Raw genomic sequence first — 19089 nt, 5'->3', positions numbered from 1 at the left:
TTAAAAGCAGCTCCTGAAGTCCCCCGGGGGGGGGAAGGAAAGAAAGAGAGAGCTTGTTGTTTGCTTGTTGTTTACTTGTTGTTTACTTGTTGTTTGCTTGTTGTTTGCTAGCTGTTTTGGTTATCCTAGCTCACCTGGTTTAGGAACAGGTAAGAATGTGCGCGCACCTACATTCCACCACGTAGGTTTTTGCTATTGTTTAGACACCCTAGTTAGAGGGCAGGTGCCACCCACTGTATTTTCTGGTAGCTTAGCCTAGAGTAGTCAGCTAGTCTGTTCCTGCTGTTAGTTAGGTTAAGCTTCCCAAAATACATCCTAGAGTAGACCCTTTTATTGTGTTCATTTCTTTGGCACTGTCCATGTTCTTTTGCCAGTGTGAGTCTAGTCTTCTTGACTCTGTAAAGCACGCTTGGGATTTGTTTCTTACCTTACTGCACGTGACTATTAAACACTAACTACTCTAAACTCTGGTCCTGCTTTTTGTTCAAACGGCCCGTAACATCTAACTGGTTATTGTTCCACACTCCCCTAGGCCTAGCCAAGGTGGGAACGTAACAGGCACCCTCAAACCGGGCTCGCTAACCCCGAGTGCTGCCCGCACTGCGCTCTTTTCCCGTCAAGGGTTCGAGAGCGCCGCCTGCGAGTCGCGGCCGCGAATAAGGGAGACCCGTGTCTCTCTCCGCTGCCCGCGGAGAGGGACGAGGCTGCTTCGCAAGCACAGTGCAGCTGGGGAGAGTTTATGGACGAGGTTTCTCCTGTCCTTCCTTCTCTCTTCGAATCACACTCTCTGCTGGATAACAAGGGTGTGGAAGAGGAAGATGATGAGGTCGCTCATTTTTTGGAAGAGGATTTGAAGGACGATGAGGAGGATCCCTCCTGATCTTCTCTTCATGCCTGGAAGTGCTACGGGCCCTTCCCCCATGCCAGGTGAGCTGGACCTCATGGAGGTGTGTAGGAGAGCGGCCAAAAAACTTTCCATCGAATGGCCGTCTCAGCAGGTGCATCCCAACGCTGAGAGGGATTTATATGACGGGAAAAGGCTGCCATCGCGCACTTCCCCGGTTAAGCAGCGATTCCTGCTGTACCGGCGTGTGTCACAGAAATGCGTCGTTTTTGGGACAAACCTTTCTCGCATAGAGTGCCCGTTAAGGGTTTCTCTAGACTGGAGGTGCACGATATGGAGGCTTTGGGGATGTACAACCCTCAGAGCTGTCGGTGGCTAGCCACCTCCACCCAAATCGACGAGCTGCTCTATCCTCCTCCTCCCCTTCTCTGCCAGGACGTACAGAAAGGCTGTCCACCTCCCTTTTTCAGAAGATCTACCGCTCCTCGGCCCTGGCGGTTAGAGCACTGAATGCCACCTCCATGCTCACGGCTTACCAGGCAGAGCTCATGGAAGAGATGGGGACGCAGATTGATGCTGGGTCACCAGATTCTACCTTGTGAGAAGAAATCTGCGGGAAGCGGTCCAGAGCTGCGGCCGCAGCATGGGCCTCGCTGTGGTAGGTGAAAGGGCCCTGTGGTTGGGTTTGACGGGCTTATCGGAGAGGAAGAAGGTGGAGTTCCTTGATGCCCCGATAGAGCCAAAAGCCCTTTTCGGGGCTGCGGTGGCGAATATGCGCCAGCAATGCGACCTTCGCAAGAAGGATGGTGAAGCGTTTGAGGCATGCCTCCCAAGAAAGCCTCCTGCTCGCCCTCCCCAACCCGCACGTTCATATTTCGCCCCTGCATCCAGAGAGAGACAGCCTGGTTTCAGGGCTCCTAGGCAACCCCCACCCCAGCAGTCAACGCGCGGGGAGGCTCGCCAGAAACAGCCCCAGCCCAGGAAAAAGACCTCTTTTGCAGAGGCAGCTGCTAGGCATCGCCCAGCGGACCCTCAGGGAGGGAAGAAAAGGCGGGCGACCTAGCCTGTGGTCTGATTTTGGGTCAAAAGAGAGGTGGCAGCACTCTCTGAGTTTCTGTAGCACCCCTCGACTCTTATCAGGAGTCTTGTCCTCCCCCTCCAGTGAAAAGGCGTTGGGGAGCGTTTCAAAGACTGTGTTCGACGAACAAAATTTTTCCGGTTGGAGTGTTGGCACCAGTTCCCCCAGTGCCCGGAAAGTTACTTCTCCCCTCTCCGCCCGCTGGGTTATGCAAGAGAGAGAGCAGAATGTTCCATGTTCGTCCAAATTTATTAAAGATTTGTTCTGTGCATCCAGGCAGTGGGCCGAGGGCACAGACGTGTGTGACAAAAAGAAAAGTAAAAAAATCCACACACACAATAAAAAAACTCAAACCAGAGTTGCAACCCCCGGCTCCGCCGCCAGATGGTGCCACCGCGCCGTCTGTCAGCGAGAGCCGCAGAGGCTCGCTCTCTGCTCGCGCGGAGAGTTGGCGCGCATGCGCAGTTCGTCATTGGGTGCATTCCACAATACAGCGGGGATATCGCCTGCAATTTGCCGTGAGACCACCGCTTTTCAGCGGCGTGATTTGGTCGACAGCAGAGGGCGAATCTGCTCGGGTTTTGGAGGGCGAAATAACCTCCTTACTGAGCAAAGGGGTAATTCGATCGGTGCCGCGAGAGGACAGCCAGCTCGGCTTTTACTCCCGGTACTTTGTCTTTCCCAAGAAAGGGGGGGGGTCTCCGTCCCATTCTGGATTTACGGAACCTCAACAAACACCTCAGAAAGTACAAGTTCAAGATGCTCACTTTGAAAGCTTTGTACAGTGTTATTCGTCCCAGAGACTGGTTTACGCCAGTGGATCTGAAGGACGCGATTATCACATAAGCATTTATCCGCACACAGAAAATTCCTACGCTTTGCCTATCAGGGCACAGCCTACGAATATTTGGCGGTTCCGCTCGGCTAGCTCTAGCTCTGCGGATCTTTACCAAATGTGTCGGTTGCACTGTCACCGCTGAGAGCAGCGGGTCTCAGAGTGTCAGCGTATTTGGACGATCTCCTCCTCTGCACTCCGTCACGGCAGCGAGCGGAGGTGGATACGAGTGTGCTTCTGTCTCACCTGACTGGCTTGGGTTTCAGGATAAACGAGACAAAGAGCTGCTTGGTGCCCACACAGGAAATAATATACCTGGGTCTCAGATTGAACTCAGACCGTTATCAGGCTTTTCTATCAGAAAAGCGCATCAGGTCGATTCGCAGTTGTCTCTCTCTTTTCCAGAGAGGAAGGAAAGTCCCATTCAGACTCTGTTTACGCCTTCTGGGGCTGATGGCTTCGGCAGTGTCTGTCATACCGTTGGGACTGTTGCGAATGAGAGAGTTTCAATGCTGGGTTACGGCACAGCGCTTATGTCCGAAGCGCCACCTCAATCGCAAAGTGATGGTGACGTCACTGTGCTTACGCGCTCTCCATCACTGGAAAAATCGCGATTTTCTCGAGTCGGGAACCCCGCTGGGGGCTGTTTCCCTGAGGAAAGTAGTGACGACAGATGCGTCACTCGCAGGTTGGGGTGCGGTGTGCGAAGGCAGGATAGCGAAAGGGAAATGGCCCGTTTCGCTTCGGTACGCCCACATAAACTTTCTGGAGCTGTTAACGGTGTTTCTAGCTTTGAAACATTTCGTGCAGTTTCTTCGGAGTCACCAAGTATTGGTCAGATCAGACAACACGACGGCGGTGGCGTACATAAATCGCCAGGGCGGAATGCGCTCTCCTCGACTTCACCGTCTAGCGCGAGATCTCGTGGTGTGGGGCATGGAGCATTTCCTGTCGCTGCGAGCGACTCATGTGCCGGGAATGTTGAATGCGGGGGAGGATCTCTTGTACAGGGGAAATCCCCTGTACGGGGAGTGGTCTCTCCATCCTCAGGTGGTAAACCTGTTATAGGAGAGATTCGGCCGGGCCGCCGTAGATCTCTTCGCCTCGCACGAAAACACTCATTGCCCTCTGTTCTTTTCTCTGGCGAGAAACGGTGCACCTATGGGTGTGGATGCGTTAGCCCACCCGTGGCCAAACGTTCTGCTTTACGCATTTCCTCCTCTAAGTTTGATCGTGCCGACTCTACAAAGAGTAAGAGAAGGCGGTCACTCTGTCATACTAATCGCTCCCAACTGGCCAGGGAAAGTGTGGCTGACGGAGATTTTCCAACTCCTGCACGATCGACCCTGGCCTCTCCCGTTGCGCAGGGATCTCCTCTCGCAAGCGCGCGGAGAGATTTTTCACCCGGCACCGGACAGAGTAGCTCTCTGGGCCTGGCTCGTGAGAGGATGAATCTCAGTGTCGTTGGTTTGCCTCCGAGGGTGATTGAGATGATTCAGAATGCGAGAGCAGCTTTGACGCACTCTGCATTTGATAGGAAGTGGAGTGTGTTTGAACTATGGTGTGCTCAGAGACATATCGTCCCTTTTCACTGTTCTGTGGCAGATGTGTTGTGCTTTTTGCAAGAACTTTTGGATAAGGGCAGGGCTTTTTCAACCGTTAAGGTTTATCTCGCCGCTGTTTCTGCATGCCACGTAGGGATTGACGGATTGACGGGATTGTGCGTTACGTCACTATGTTGACAGGACGAAGGGTTTGAGACGGAGTACTCAGCTGTTTGTTTCATGGGTCGATTCCCGTAAGGGAAGTCCCGTTTCCCGACAGCGCCTGTCCCATTGGCTCGTGGAGGCTATTATAATGTGTTATAATAGCGTGGGTCTCAACCCTCCGGAAGGACAGAGGGCTCATAGTACCCGAGGCTTGGCCACTTCGTGGGCGCTTTTTAAGGGTGTTTCGATTCAGGACATCTGTGCGGCAGCATGCTGGGCTTCGCCGCACACTTTTGTCCGTTTTTATAGGCTGGATGTCACGGAGCCTTCGCTGGCTCATTCCGTCCTGAGTCTGTAATATATATTTGTGTATATATTGTAGGTATGATTATATATACATGTATTTGTCTATATAGATGTGTTTTTGGTCATGTATACGTGTATGCGTAAGGGAATGACAACGGGTGATGGAAAAATCGTGGTTCGGATGTTTGTCATTTCTCTCGCTTTTCCACTCTCTTCAGTGAGAGGGATTGTCTCTTTTTATCACATCACTGAGTTGGTTGACACCTGCTTCGGACAGCATATCTGCAATACGGGAGTTGTCTATATCCCATAGTGAGATACCGAGCGAATGTTTGAAAGAGAACTTCTCTTTCTCTGATAACATGAGTGAGGTATCTCACCACACTTCCCTCCTTGCAGTGCACGGAGAAGAGATATGTGAGAATGAGGCAGGGGCCGCCAGCAGCGGTGTATATAGGGAGGCGGGACTCCCGCATCACTGTCGCGATTGGTCTGTCAGCCGACAGACGTGGTGTGATTGATGCTTCCAGGATTGGTCACGCCCGAGGCGATTCCCATAGTGAGATACCTCACTCATGTTATCAGAGAACCGGGGTTACGTAAGTAACCTAAAGTTTTCTGTCATTCACTTTGTCTCTCTTTCCAGAGTAAATGTTTTTTTTACACTTAGATGTATTTCCATGCATGTAATAAGCTTTGGGCTTTTGGTTGACCATTGATTTTATTTCATACAAATGTTCTGTAAATAAGAATCTGTGTATTTTCTTTAATGTCATTTAGGTTTTATACTAAGACAGTTTAATAAACAAGAGATGTTTTAAAATAACTCTCTAAAGCTGATTTACTTCTGTTAGAGTAAATTTAAACAGTGTTATGTTGTATTTGCAAAAACAGTAGCCAACTGTAAATTTCACCAACACTAAGACACTGGTAATTTTACAGTAAGTTGCTGGCAACCGTGCTGCCAGTTCTTTACTGTTTTTTAATAAACAGAAGACAACTGTAATTTTACCCTACACTAAGACTGCTCTAAACCCAGTCATCTAGCCATCACAATTTGACTCATTTTTCCTGCTTTTAACACATCAACTTTAAGGATGAAATATTCACAAGCTGCCTAATATATCCTACCCACTAACAGGTGTCATGTTGAAGAGATAATCAGTGTTATTCTTTCACCGGTCATTCTCATCCCAATGTATTACCAGAAAGAACATAACACTGGATCCTTTATACATACTTGTGAAAAGTGCATACACATCACCTGCATTAACCCCACTGAGAAGTTCTGATCACAGCCTAGTTCTGCTGAAAGCTACATACAGCCCTGTTGTCCTAATGTAGTCTGTGACAAAGAAGAGTTAGTCACAAGAGACAGAGGAGGATCGAACAACATGACAGACATAACGTACTACATTAATTTCCCCATGGACTATACTTCCAGAGAGGTGTGTGCGCAGATTTCCTGATAACAAAACCTGACTCGCTAAAGACCTGAACAAACTACTGAATAAAAAGATGTAGGCTTTCAGGCAAAAAGACAAGACACAGAGGGAAATAGTGCAGATGGGATTAATGGTGAGAATAAACAGAAGGTAGCTGGAGGGCAGACTTCAGCAAAACAACACAAAAATCTCTGGTTGATAACGTATGATATAATTCCTAATGTAATATTCCTATATATGAGATCTATGAATGTTCTTATCCTACAGTGACATTAATAATCCCCTGAATTGTTACCGTCTGTCTCTACTTTTGGATGTGACTGATTGTTTAAAAACCTTTTTAAAACTATATTACATAACAGATTTGATATCCTAAAATAGGATCTATCTATCTATCTATCTATCTATCTATCTATCTATCTATCTATCTATCTATCCATCCATCCATCCATCCATCCATCCATCCATCCATCCATCCATCCATCCATCCATCCATCTATCTATCTATCTATCTATCTATCTATCTATCTATCTATCTATCTATCTATCTATCTATCTATCTATCTATCTCTATAAATAAAATGTATCTTTATTTGAAACATATTATCAAGTAAAACTATTATTATTATTATTATTATTATTATTATTATTATTATTATTATTATTATTATAAGGAGATGGATGAGGCAGAAAGAGGCAGTTCGATGAAAGAAGGGGAGGGAGGAATTGTGAAGTGGCTCTTTGCTAAATAGATGTCATACACTGTTCACAATTCATTCAGCTGTGTGGTGGGTGAGACTGCCGTCAACTGGCATGGAAACTAAAATAATTTATTTCACAGTAAATGGAACACCAGAGCAGGCTGAGTTTCCTATCGACTGCCCTGCACAAGATGTCAAAGGTAAGGACTCTACTGTAAGTCATTTATATTGCTTTTCCTTTCCAGTATTAACTGTTTATAAAAAATCAATCAATATTTGACAATTATTCAAAACATGTGGATAAACCAAACTTTTATGTATTCATTAATTAATTAACATTAAGAAATTTGGAGATTTGGCTTTGGAATTGACATAACCAAACTAAGATCTTAATAAGACTGTCTTTAAATTATATTTTGTTTAAGATGGAAAATCAATAAAGATTTTTGTTGCTTTATTTTGTACTATCATCATATGATGTTTATTTTTATGTGACATAGAGCTGTTAAAAACATGCAGTCTGTCACTCTCCCTGTGTGAGATCAGTAATCTTGCTATGACAATAAACTGTTTAACAGAGTGTTAATAAAATATGCTTCCTAAAATTACAATCCTGACCTCCTGCCTTACTGACAAGGGGCCTGTTTTCACACTAAACTTCATTTGAAACTAAATGAAATGTTAAAGAGATATTTTGTTATATGAGAAAGATATGATTTATGCAAGTAAATAAAATCTAAGTGTTTTATTTACTGAAGTGTTCATTCTGAAAGGCTGGGGCCACAGGTGGTGCTGACAGAGCTCTTCTCAAGTAAGAGCTCTGTGTCAAGGGTACTCTATTCATAAAACTCAAGTTGTTTGCCTTGATTATACTCAGTTGTATGTGTGTACACACTACTCTTTCAGACCTGTTTCGATCGGCAGCTGAAGCTGGACAGAACGATATCCTAAAACTCTACAATCCCAAGGGCAATATCATTAATATCTCCCCTGAGCTGACACCTAACAGCCCTCACACAAGCTACAAGCTGGAGGTGGTTGCTACAGACTGCAACAATGAGCCATTAGGTAGTTTCTGTATACTTCGAATTAGTAACCTGAAGATGTTTTGCAAACCTGTCATATGTTAGATGAAGAATGGCATACAAAGTGATGGTGCATTATTGTCTGTGTTATATTACAGTGTAGCTGAATACTCAATTCCACTTGGTCAGAAATGTATGAATAAGTTTAAGTTTCTATTAGAAACTCTTTGACAATACTGCTGGCTGAAAAGTACATAATTGCAGATTTATAACAAAACACTAGTTTTTATAAATTAGCATTTACTATTATAATATTATTTATAATTAATTTATTATTGCAAATAACTTGGAAATAACAACACATAGCTGGCTCTAAAGAAATAAAATGTGAAATCACTGTAACTTTTGATGTAGTGAAGTTTTCGCATTTATGGGTGGAGTCTCCAAGAAGGTCAGTAGGTTTTTCAATATGAGTTCTTAGGACAATGGACTTTCTTGCAGTTTATCAGTGACAAGACATGAAGCATTTTGTGTTATCAATTTCAAAAGAGGAAACAGAAAAAAGTTTTATTGAAATATAATAATAAAGTGTAGCTATTGCAGTTGTATATGCAATGCTTTGAAATGATAAACTGAGGTAGATTTTGCAATACAAGATAGCAGTGTACTTTAATTATAGTAAAAATTAAAACACAAAATATTATGTTAATATGCAGTGTATATTGACAGGAATGTGGGAATGCTGCGCAAATAAATCCAAGCTCTGTATTTGTATGCGTATGTAAAAGCTGTTGTCCTGGTTAAAAGTCTTAATAGGCTGTGTGAAAAACAGTGATGACCTTTAGGGAATAAAAAAGTTTCACACACAGCAATAGGAAAATTAGTGACATTGTTCAAATTAAAATATTAAATAAAAAACAGCGGTCAACAAACAGCATTTTAATGTTAATGTTTTTTTCATTTTCATAATGCACATAGATAAACAAATTGGCTTATGATGCATTTTAAAGGGCTATATCTTCTTCCAGGTACAGAGCTGGCACTGTCACTTGGCTTTGATCTTTCCTCTATGGAGAAAAGGTATGTAGTATTGCCAATGCAACCATTTCTATCTTATTTTCTCTATCCTAATCAGTTAAAATAAAAAAAAAGTTAAATAAACACTTTATTTAATAGGTTACAAAGTCTAGAGAAGAAGATTCTCGTTGAATCGGGCAAGACTCCCGCTGTTGTTTATGAGATGAAGCAACAGGTGGAGTCATTCAGAGAAAAACTTGGGGTAAACAATTGGATTCATGCAGACAACACCTAAGAATTCAAAGCACCAATACTCACTTGCTCTTTTCTTATTTAGAAAATCTTTCTTTTTTCTGTAAGTCATGTGAACTGGATTTTCACCTACTGAGTAATCTGTGCAATCTCTTTAGAGTGTGGAGCACCTGAGCTGGCTGGGTCTGTTTAAGGAAATGTCTGAGGGCACTCACAAACCCTCTCCATTCTACCACAAGAGAACACTGCGCAAGACACGTGAAGAGTGTGAACATGTCAAGGAAAAGTTCTTCAAGATGAGGTAAGTGCAGTCTCCAGATGTCTTTCTATTGAGCAGTTAGATTGAAAAAACTATTCAATTTATCTTTACACAGTTCCCTAGAGGTATCTGAGGAGGTGAGGCAATACCTTAAGACACCAACATTTGATAACTGGTAAGGATTTTTTTTTTCATCTCAATACAAAAACTAAATTGTTTTTGTGAAATGATTTACAGTTTTGGAAGCTGAAAACAGAGAAGAAAAATAATGTGGAATATTATATAATGAAATATGTAAAATATAATATCTGTCAGTAGTCAAGATATCAAAATTATTTGTCATTGGTAAAGAAACCAAATGAACACCTAGAGTATTTTTTTTTTCTGTAATGGACATACATTATGCATGAAGTACAGTGAGGAAAATAAGTATTTGAACACCCTGCTATTTTGCAAGTTCTCCCACTTAGAAATCATGGAGGGGTCTTAAATTGTCATCATAGGTGCATGTCCACTGTGAGAGACATAATCTAAAAAAAAAATCCAGAAATCACAATGTATGATTTTTTAACTATTTATTTGTATGATACAGCTGCAAATAAGTATTTGAACACCTGAGAAAGTCAATGTTAATATTTGGTACAGTAGCCTTTGTTTGCAATTACAGAGGTCAAACGTTTCCTGTAGTTTTTCACCAGGTTTGCACACACTGCAGGAGGGATTTTGGCCCACTCCTCCACACAGATCTTCTCTAGATCAGTCAGGTTTCTGGCCTGTCGCTGAGAAACACGGAGTTTGAGCTCCCTCCAAAGATTCTCTTTTGGGTTTAGGTCTGGAGACTGGCTAGGCCACGTCAGAACCTTGATATGCTTCTTACAGAGCCACTCCTTGGTTATCCTGGCTGTGTGCTTCGGGTCATTGTCATGTTGGAAGACCCAGCCTCGATCCATCTTCAATGCTCCAACTGAGGGAAGGAAGTTGTTCCCCAAAATCTCGCAATACATGGCCCCGGTCATCCTCTCCTTAATACAGTGCAGTCGCCCTGTCCCATGTGCAGAAAAACACCCCCAAAGCATAATGCTACCACCCCCATGCTTCACAGTAGGGATGGTGTTCTTGGGATGGTACTCATCATTCTTCTTCCTCCAAACACATTTAGTGAAATTATGACCCAAAAGTTCTATTTTGGTCATTGGCAAACTTAAGACGTGCCTGGACAAGTGCTGGTTTAAGCAGGGGAACCTTCCGTGCCATGCATGATTTCAAACCATGACGTCTTAGTGTATTACCAACAGTAACCTTGGAAACGGTGGTCCCAGCTCTTTTCAGGTCATTGACCAGCTCCTCCCGTGTAGTTCTGGGCTGATTTCTCACCTTCCTTCGAATCATTGATACCCCACGAGGTGAGGTCTTGCATGGAGCCCCAGTCCGAGGGAGATTGACAGTCATATTTAGCTTCTTCCATTTTCTAATGATTGCTCCAACAGTGGACATTTTTTCACCAAGCTGCTTGGCAATTTCCCTGTAGCCTTTCCAGCCTTGTGGAGGTGTACAATTTTGTCTCTAGTGTCTTTGGACAGCTCTTTGGTCTTGGCCATGTTAATAGTTGGATTCTTACTGATTGTATGGGGTGGACAGGTGTCTTTATGCAGCTAACAACCTCAAACAGGTGCATTTAATTTAGGATAATAAATGTAGTGGAGGTGGACAGTTTGAAGGCAGACTAACAGGTCTTTGAGGGTCAGAATTCTAGCTGATAGACAAGTGTTCAAATACTTATTTGCAGCTGTATCATACAAATAAATAGTTTAAAAATCATATATTCTGATTTCTGGATTTTCTTTTTTTAGATTATGTCTCTCACAGTCGACATGGACCTACGATGACAATTTCACACCCCTCCATGATTTCTAAGTGGAAAAACTTGCAAAATAGCAGGGTGTTCAAATACTTATTTTCCTCACTGTATATTAGTATATGATGTGCAAAATGGTTTGTGTTTTGTACTGCTTTTGAGAACATTTTCAGTACTGGCCTCTTCTTAAATGTGGCTCTTAGGGGGTTGTTATCCATTTGTCAAAATTAATCTATGTATAATAGCAGGAGAATAACAAAAGTCGAAACCCAGCCATACTGAACATTTTTGTCATATAAAATATTTTTGTAACATTTGTGTATACTTGAGACTAAAAACAATGTAAGGCTTGTACTCACAATTTTGGCCTAATAATTGATGTAGTCAATTGTTCTGTTTTATGTAGATGATATCCAGACAGCTTTAACTGAGATTAAGGTGAAAGTTTTTATAGGCGATGTGCTTTTATTCCCTGTAAAATCTAGATTTATTATTTGACTGGACATAAATCAAAGCTGCTCTAATCTACTTTAAGCTTTGAATAAATTCCTCATGTAAACATTAATTCTGGAGAAATTGAAAAATAGTTCAAACTGAAGCTAGTGGTATAAAAAGCAACAAGAATACTAACTGTGAGCAGCTTAATGTCATATCATATCATGCATATTGCTTCAAATATTTATTATATGACCTCATTATTCTTCAGGGAATGTATCAGCAATATCTTGCAAATCACTAGTTAGATATTCTCCTTTTGGCTGAAGGTGCAGGATGATTTAAAATATTAAACCTCATCATGCAAGCCCATGGAAGTTGAGTAAATGAGCTCTGCACCTGCTATAACAAAATGGATGTTCATTAATGAAACACAGCTCTTTTTACCCTGCATAAAGAGGCCAGAGAAGATTCAGTCCTTTGATCTGCACGAAAGGCCTCATGTCATTATGAGTGGATGTTTGGAAGCTAAGCAATCAATAGCAGACCCTAGGCTTTCAATAGTGCTTTCATTCAGTGGTCTTCTAGCTTAGTTTTTTGACCCCAGTCCTTTCAAATTTACAAAACAGGAAGCAGCTTCTCCTGAGATGTAAAAGCGATTCATGAAAGATGACGTGTCTGGCAGGCCTGTGCTTTCATCAAAGAAAATCACAAAAAGGGCACATAAAATATGGGAAAAACAGCTATTGGATTGGAATAGATTAGAATAAAGGAAGCAAAATGTCATGCAGTCAGAATATTTATTGAAGAGGGCGAAAGAGGCTGCTCTGTGTGTGTGTTGGGGGGCAGGGTATGTTTTTATATCTTGATAGGAACCAAAAAGTCTCAAATAACTGTTCTGATGTTTTTGTGTGTGTGTGTGTGTGTGTGTGTGTGTGTGTGTGTGTGTGTGTGTGATATATGTGTGTAGGCAGTGGGAAGATGCTGAGATCATGGTGTTGCTCCAAGTGATGTACACAGACCTGGACTTTATCTCCACCTTTGACATAGAGCTGGATGTGCTGCAGCATTTCCTCTACAAAGTCTACAAGCGCTACAATAACATCCCTTTCCACAACTTCAAACACTGCTTTTGTGTCACTCAAATGGTGAGAGAGAGTGAAAGAGAGATAGGGAGAGATAATGACATTGAAATGAGCTTACCTTGGTTTTGTTCCAAGTACTTCAATTCAATTTTCCACAATTTCAGGGATTGACCTCATTCAGGCTTCTGATTGATATGAGACTCTTAAACCATGGGTTATGCTTTTTAGCTTAATGTTGCTCTATTCTCATGAAGAATATGTAAAATGATTATTGCAAGGAACTCATTATGTCCCTGTGACTGCATTGCTCTTGTATTGGTAGATGTATGGCTTGATATGGCTAACAGATCTGAGGACCAAGATAGAAAACATTGATCTCTTAATCATGCTGACCTCAGCTGTGTGTCATGATCTAGACCACACTGGTTACAACAATGCTTACCAGGTAAGAGCACCTTATCATACAGATATCATTTAAATAACTGCTGCTCTGACACTGCACAATGTAAAACACAGATAAAGAATTGAAGTGTCTTTCCTCAGTCCCAGAGAGGCTATAAATGACTATGATGCTGTCTTTCAGATTAATGCTCGCACCGAGCTTGCCTTGAGGTACAATGACATCTCTCCTTTGGAGAATCATCACTGTGCTGTAGCATTCGAGATCTTGGAAAAGGTAACAAATTGTACTGTTGTGACACAGTTTAGGGTTAGACCTTACAGCATGATTAAAGGCATGAGGAAGTGAATGTAAGAATGACATTTAAATGATCAGGTACCCAGACATTTACAGGAATAAGCCCAAAATACTGCAGTACCAAAGAATAGAAAAAAAGACAAACAATTTTCCTGAACTCTCTTATCATAACAGGGAAGAAATCCACACTCAGCAAAATGTGACAACAAATATTTAAATAACTCTTTAAGAATAAACACTTTTATGACACCCTATTTTGCACTGTTAATTATTACACAAATTGTAAAAAATCTTAAAAAGAACTGTTTTATTAAGAAATTTTTTCCCACGGCTGCTTGTTTTTCTATAACTCCTTTATGCTAAAATATCTTTCTGTGAACTTTGTGTGCTAGTGTAAATATCCGCCCCTTTCACCCCTTTTATGTCCTCAAAAGTGACATTTAAATGAGTCTTTATTCCTCAATAAACACTTTAACCCACTATACAACCTACAAACTGCCTATTTTCAAAACATCAGCTCACAATAGATCAATTCCAAGCACAGGCTTCAATCTTTCCTCAGACCGAGAGCAACATTTTCCGGAACCTGACAACAGAGCAGTACAAGAGGATACGTGAGGGCATAATTAAGTATGATCCCATCTTTGCTTTATAAAAAAAGAAAAAAACTTTTTCAAGCCATAGCTATTTACTTAACACTCTGAATACAATCATGTTTTCCTCAGGTGTATTCTGGCCACAGATATGAGCAGACACACAGAGATCCTCAATAAGTTTAAAGCCATTCTGCCTGTTTTTGACTTCAGCAACAAGGATCACAGGGATGTGGTAAAAGCAAACTATTGTTCAGAACTATTAAGGAGTTAAACATTTAGAATAAAGAAACTATAATAAACATTTAATCTATATGTGTGTATTTGGTATTTTGTACTGTGAGTAATAAAACAAGATGCAAAAAATAAAAACGATGTGTGCTGTTACAGGAAAATAATCATCCAAGAGGTGATGTGATGCCGCATGATACGAATGGAGTTGGTGTTGATTCTTTTCTTCCCTTTTGCACCTTTAGCTGATGATGATTATGATCAAAGTCAGTGACATCTCTAATGAAGCGAGGCCTATGGATGTGGCTGAGCCATGGCTGGACTGCTTGCTTCAGGAGTTTTTTAACCAGGTGACAATAAATAAAATACTCCAATTATTATTTCATTGTTGAAATGTTTAGCTAGTGGCAAAGCAGTGTGAATAAAGACCTTATTCTTCATCTTCTTCTTAGAGTGACATGGAGAAGCTAGAAGGACTTCCTGTCACACCATTTATGGACCGGGACAAAGTAACTAAGCCCTCCTCTCAGACTGGCTTCATTCGTTTTGTTCTCTTTCCACTCTTCATTGAACTAGCTAATCTCTTTCCCTGTCTGGAGGTAAATGTCAATAATGTATGCTTAAACTCTGAGGAACCTGGCTTACAGCACAATCCAAGTGTTGTGTCTTTGTGTCCAACAGCAGCACATCATTGATCCCGTGAGGAAAGCCCTGGACTACTACACAGAGATGGAGAAAGCATTAGAAAGAGAGAAGCAGAATCGAACCCAGAGTGAAAAAACAACTAAACCCAAAGAGAGTACATGCGATGCTAAGCTTCCACTAGAACCTGAATCGACACTAAAACCAAGCTCTGTGTAATGACAACACGCTGGCATTGTGGAGCAGTGGGAAAGAATTCTATACTGTAGGTTTACTGAATAACGAAAAGATAAGAGTTAGCAGTAATGTTTTTAGACCCTTGTGAACAGCTGTCATGTACGTGCTATTTTGAAAAACCTTTTATAATATATTCAACCTTAATATTTAAATTAGCCTGTGTAAGGGCATAGTATTTAGCCAGAAGAACCATAAACTGTTATTACATTTTAGTTTTAGAACGTTTTAGACTGAAAGTATACTCAGTTTTAAAATGAAGGTATCCTTAGTCTTTGACCTAATAAACCAGTATTAGAATGTAATTATTGCTGGAGGCTTTCAAGCTTTTTGTAAGTAGCTCTGGATAAGGATCATGTAAATCTAAATATACTTTACATGTAAATGTAAAAATACTTTACAGCATCATTGAATGATTTATGATAATCATATAGTGTATAACTCAACAACTCAACAAAAAGAAAACTTACTGAACATGTACTGTATGTATAAGGCAGTGTTTCAGCACATGTCAGTATAACACATATTAACATTATGTGTGAGGTCAATGATCATGTGTCTACTTTGTAATACTGGATAAATAAGTGTCTACAACACTGCCTGTATAAGGGAAAGGTAATAAATAAATGAGCAGAGATGAGGCCCAGCTGCTTTGTTCAGTCTCAGTGTCTCACATTTGTTGCAGCCATGTGAACGCAAGATACACATTCGTCAAAAAATTCCCTTTCACCCACTTACCCATTAACCAAGAACCAGCAGTAGGTCGTGCCTTAATTACATGTAAAGAGTAAAATTGAAAAGATTCGATATATGTCATTTTTTAGCAACATACAATAAAGAGATGAAAGCAAAGCTACTGATTTATATTTCGATTGTTTTATCTCAATTACACACAGGCTAAATATAGAAACTGGCAAATGGAGTCCAGACAGGCAGGCTATAGCTAATTGTAACCAGCATGAAAGAGGTTCAAATGATGCAGGTAGTCAGTGCTATGATAAAAGGAAAAAAAAATGCATCATATAAAAGCTTTATATATCTTATAGATTTATTTATTTGTTATAAAAGGAAACATTAACAAATGCAGCTTAATCCATCCATTTTTACACATATATTCTCCCACATTCTAAAACACACTCTTTCTTAATTAGATCTAATTGAATTGAATAGAATGCATGCAGTTTTGCATTGCTCTCAAGATGCCATCCTGCCCAAAAATAATGCCAAGTTTTCAACTGAACTCCAAAGAAACTAGAGAAGGAGGTAAAGCATCAGCATGCAGCACTGTACACATTTGCATAGTAAATGGTTGTCATTTATTCTTGATTACATAAGTATCCATTTTATTTCTAATCCTTCTTTTAAATTTTAGTAAGTAGTTGCCAGGGGAAAGATAGTTTTACTGGACCCATAAGTGAAGGGGAAAACGTTGACTTGTCATCTCAATGACAGAAATGTGTCTCCACCACACCATTAATCATTATAATAAATTACAATTATGTAGATAATATCTGGGGTTTTATTTAGGCAATGAGAAAGGATTTTAAATATTCAAAAAATCTAATGATTATTATGATGGTGTCAAATTTAAGGCATAGTTGTAATACGGAAAAAACACTTGAATGTACCAGAAGCATCAAAAGTAGACACTGTATGATATGACAAGACACCTTGTAAAATTACAAAAAAATAAACTGGAAACAAACAAATAACAACAATGTCACAATCATGATATTATAAGGACCCTGAGCATTAGCTACAATGCATAACCGACATACAATCACATATTAATTACAACATTGAGAACTTAAATAACTAACCACATAAATAATTAAATAAGGGTGTGTGTGTGTGTGAGTGTGTATACAGTATATATATATATATATATATATATATATATATATATATATATATATATATATATATATATATATATATATATATGAAACAAAATGTTCTCGTTCACCCTGGAGAAATGTAAGGTAACACTTTCTGGGAAGATCATAGTTAAAATGAGCTATTTACAAACACACACACACACACACACACACACACACACACACACACACACACACACACACACACACACACACACACACACACACACACACACAAACACACACATGCACAGAGAATATTTAATAATACAGTCATTAAACATAGTAAATACTCTACACACCATTTTAATACTTTATGAAAATGTATATATCATTATAGGTGACCTAAAAATGCATTATAACTATTGTTATAAACTGTAATCCAGAGTCATAAATAATATCATAAGAATGTATTTATAGGTCATTGTAAATATGGCCTTCATAGAAAGTGTAACCGATGTTTATCATATGACACTTTTTATCATCAGTTAGCAAAACAAAGTGTTAAGCACCACGGGTTTGTCAGCGTAAACGTAACGTCTCTTAACTAAATGTGTGAGAAATGAAAAAGGGAAACAAGTATAGCGCCATCTCAGTAAAACATATGTAGTAAGTAAACTGTTGCTTTCTACATTATTCAGCAAATTGCTGGTTGTAAACTAATGGATTTGATAATGCTGAAGGCCTGGCAGAACTGTGGCTGGCAGCAGTAAGGACACTTTACTCAACTGCACTGCATTTAATTGGCTCAGGTTTGGAAACTGCTTAGTGGATGTTTTCTTAATGGATAGAGCTGTCAGTGTAATCTGTAACTGTACAATTGAAACCTACCTGCATGTTTTTTGTTCAAAGACAGCGCACATAATAAAGTAGGGGACACTTTTACAAGATAATGTCTGCTTTTAAAAGAGCTCTGCGTCATCCTCATTAATCACATATTACTACGTTAGCACTGCAGTAAATAATGCTGTCCATGGCATAAGAACCTACAGCCACAAAACAGCCACTGCAGATAATAAGAACATTTCCAGAAGCTCCAGGACACCACTTACTGACACTTAATATTCACCCTAATATAAATATTTAATTATATTTGAGTTATGTTGGTGCGTCCACCTTTTACATATATGATTATAAATCTATGTATTGCTTCCTTAACTTACTCTATACACCGATTCGACAGAACTAAGAGGGCAAATACATTTTTGCTCATTACAAAATATTATTTTAATGCTATTTACATTTAGATTTCTCGCTTACTACCTATATAAATCTTTGAGTTAACTCCATTCTACTTTAAAGACATACCCATTTTGAATTTCATTACAGTATGCACTATTACTATCAAATGAGACTGAAGCATTCTCTGTGAGACTAAAATAATGTTTCTGTGTCAGTAATTCACACACTGTGGATCATATTTCAGTATTTTCAATATCAACATACAGAAATTGATTATGTTTTGGCACATAATGTGGATATAAAGTGTAAATATAACTGATAAAATTGGAGGTTTTTCTGATAGAACAAAATCATATCAGATCTTCTCTCAACTTCCACCGTGATATAGCAAGCAACAACATTTATGTGTGTCATGATAGCTCCAGATCTATAAAATAAAAAAATAAAAAAAAATCTATGTGCTGGCCTTTTTGCTCCTAACAGGTAGTATTCGATAAGAAGATAAGACATTCCTTTCTTTGTCAGAATTTGTGTTTTTAAAGGTTCTAAGAAAGGCCTGCAGATTTTGAGCCGAATTATATATTTGGGCATCACTGATTTCATCTATTATGATTAAAGCCCCAGTAGCACATGAAGAGAAGATGCCCTTAGCAAATGGGTGCCTAATACGTTGATTGCAAATGACCAGTAGGTCGCAAGGGTAGTGTGGGTAGATCGCATGCCATTTAAATCTCTTCTAGCACATGGGTCACCACGCATGCAGGCTCAAACGCGCGAGCTACTGCAA

General features: G+C 40.2%; 1 protein-coding gene and 1 pseudogene across 1 annotated transcript; both read left to right on the top strand.

Moving 5' to 3' along the window:
- The first annotated feature begins 2137 nt into the window (after window positions 1-2137).
- Window positions 2138-4215, top strand: LOC124383064 (annotated as a pseudogene).
- A 2815-nt stretch (window positions 4216-7030) lies between these two features.
- si:dkey-219c10.4 (high affinity cGMP-specific 3',5'-cyclic phosphodiesterase 9A) lies at window positions 7031-15879 on the top strand. The gene is made up of 14 exons (XM_046845434.1): window positions 7031-7118; window positions 7825-7986; window positions 8972-9023; window positions 9120-9222; window positions 9371-9513; window positions 9587-9646; window positions 12732-12909; window positions 13169-13291; window positions 13430-13522; window positions 14106-14173; window positions 14269-14371; window positions 14613-14717; window positions 14820-14966; window positions 15049-15879. Exons 1-14 carry the CDS (start codon window positions 7031-7033, stop codon window positions 15226-15228), a joined length of 1605 nt encoding a protein of 534 aa, XP_046701390.1. The 3' UTR covers window positions 15229-15879.
- Window positions 15880-19089: the final 3210 nt, after the last annotated feature.

Source organism: Silurus meridionalis, chromosome 3 (assembly GCF_014805685.1).
Source record: "Silurus meridionalis isolate SWU-2019-XX chromosome 3, ASM1480568v1, whole genome shotgun sequence".
Taxonomy (NCBI): domain Eukaryota; kingdom Metazoa; phylum Chordata; class Actinopteri; order Siluriformes; family Siluridae; genus Silurus; species Silurus meridionalis.
This window is presented reverse-complemented; position numbering and strand designations above follow the sequence as displayed.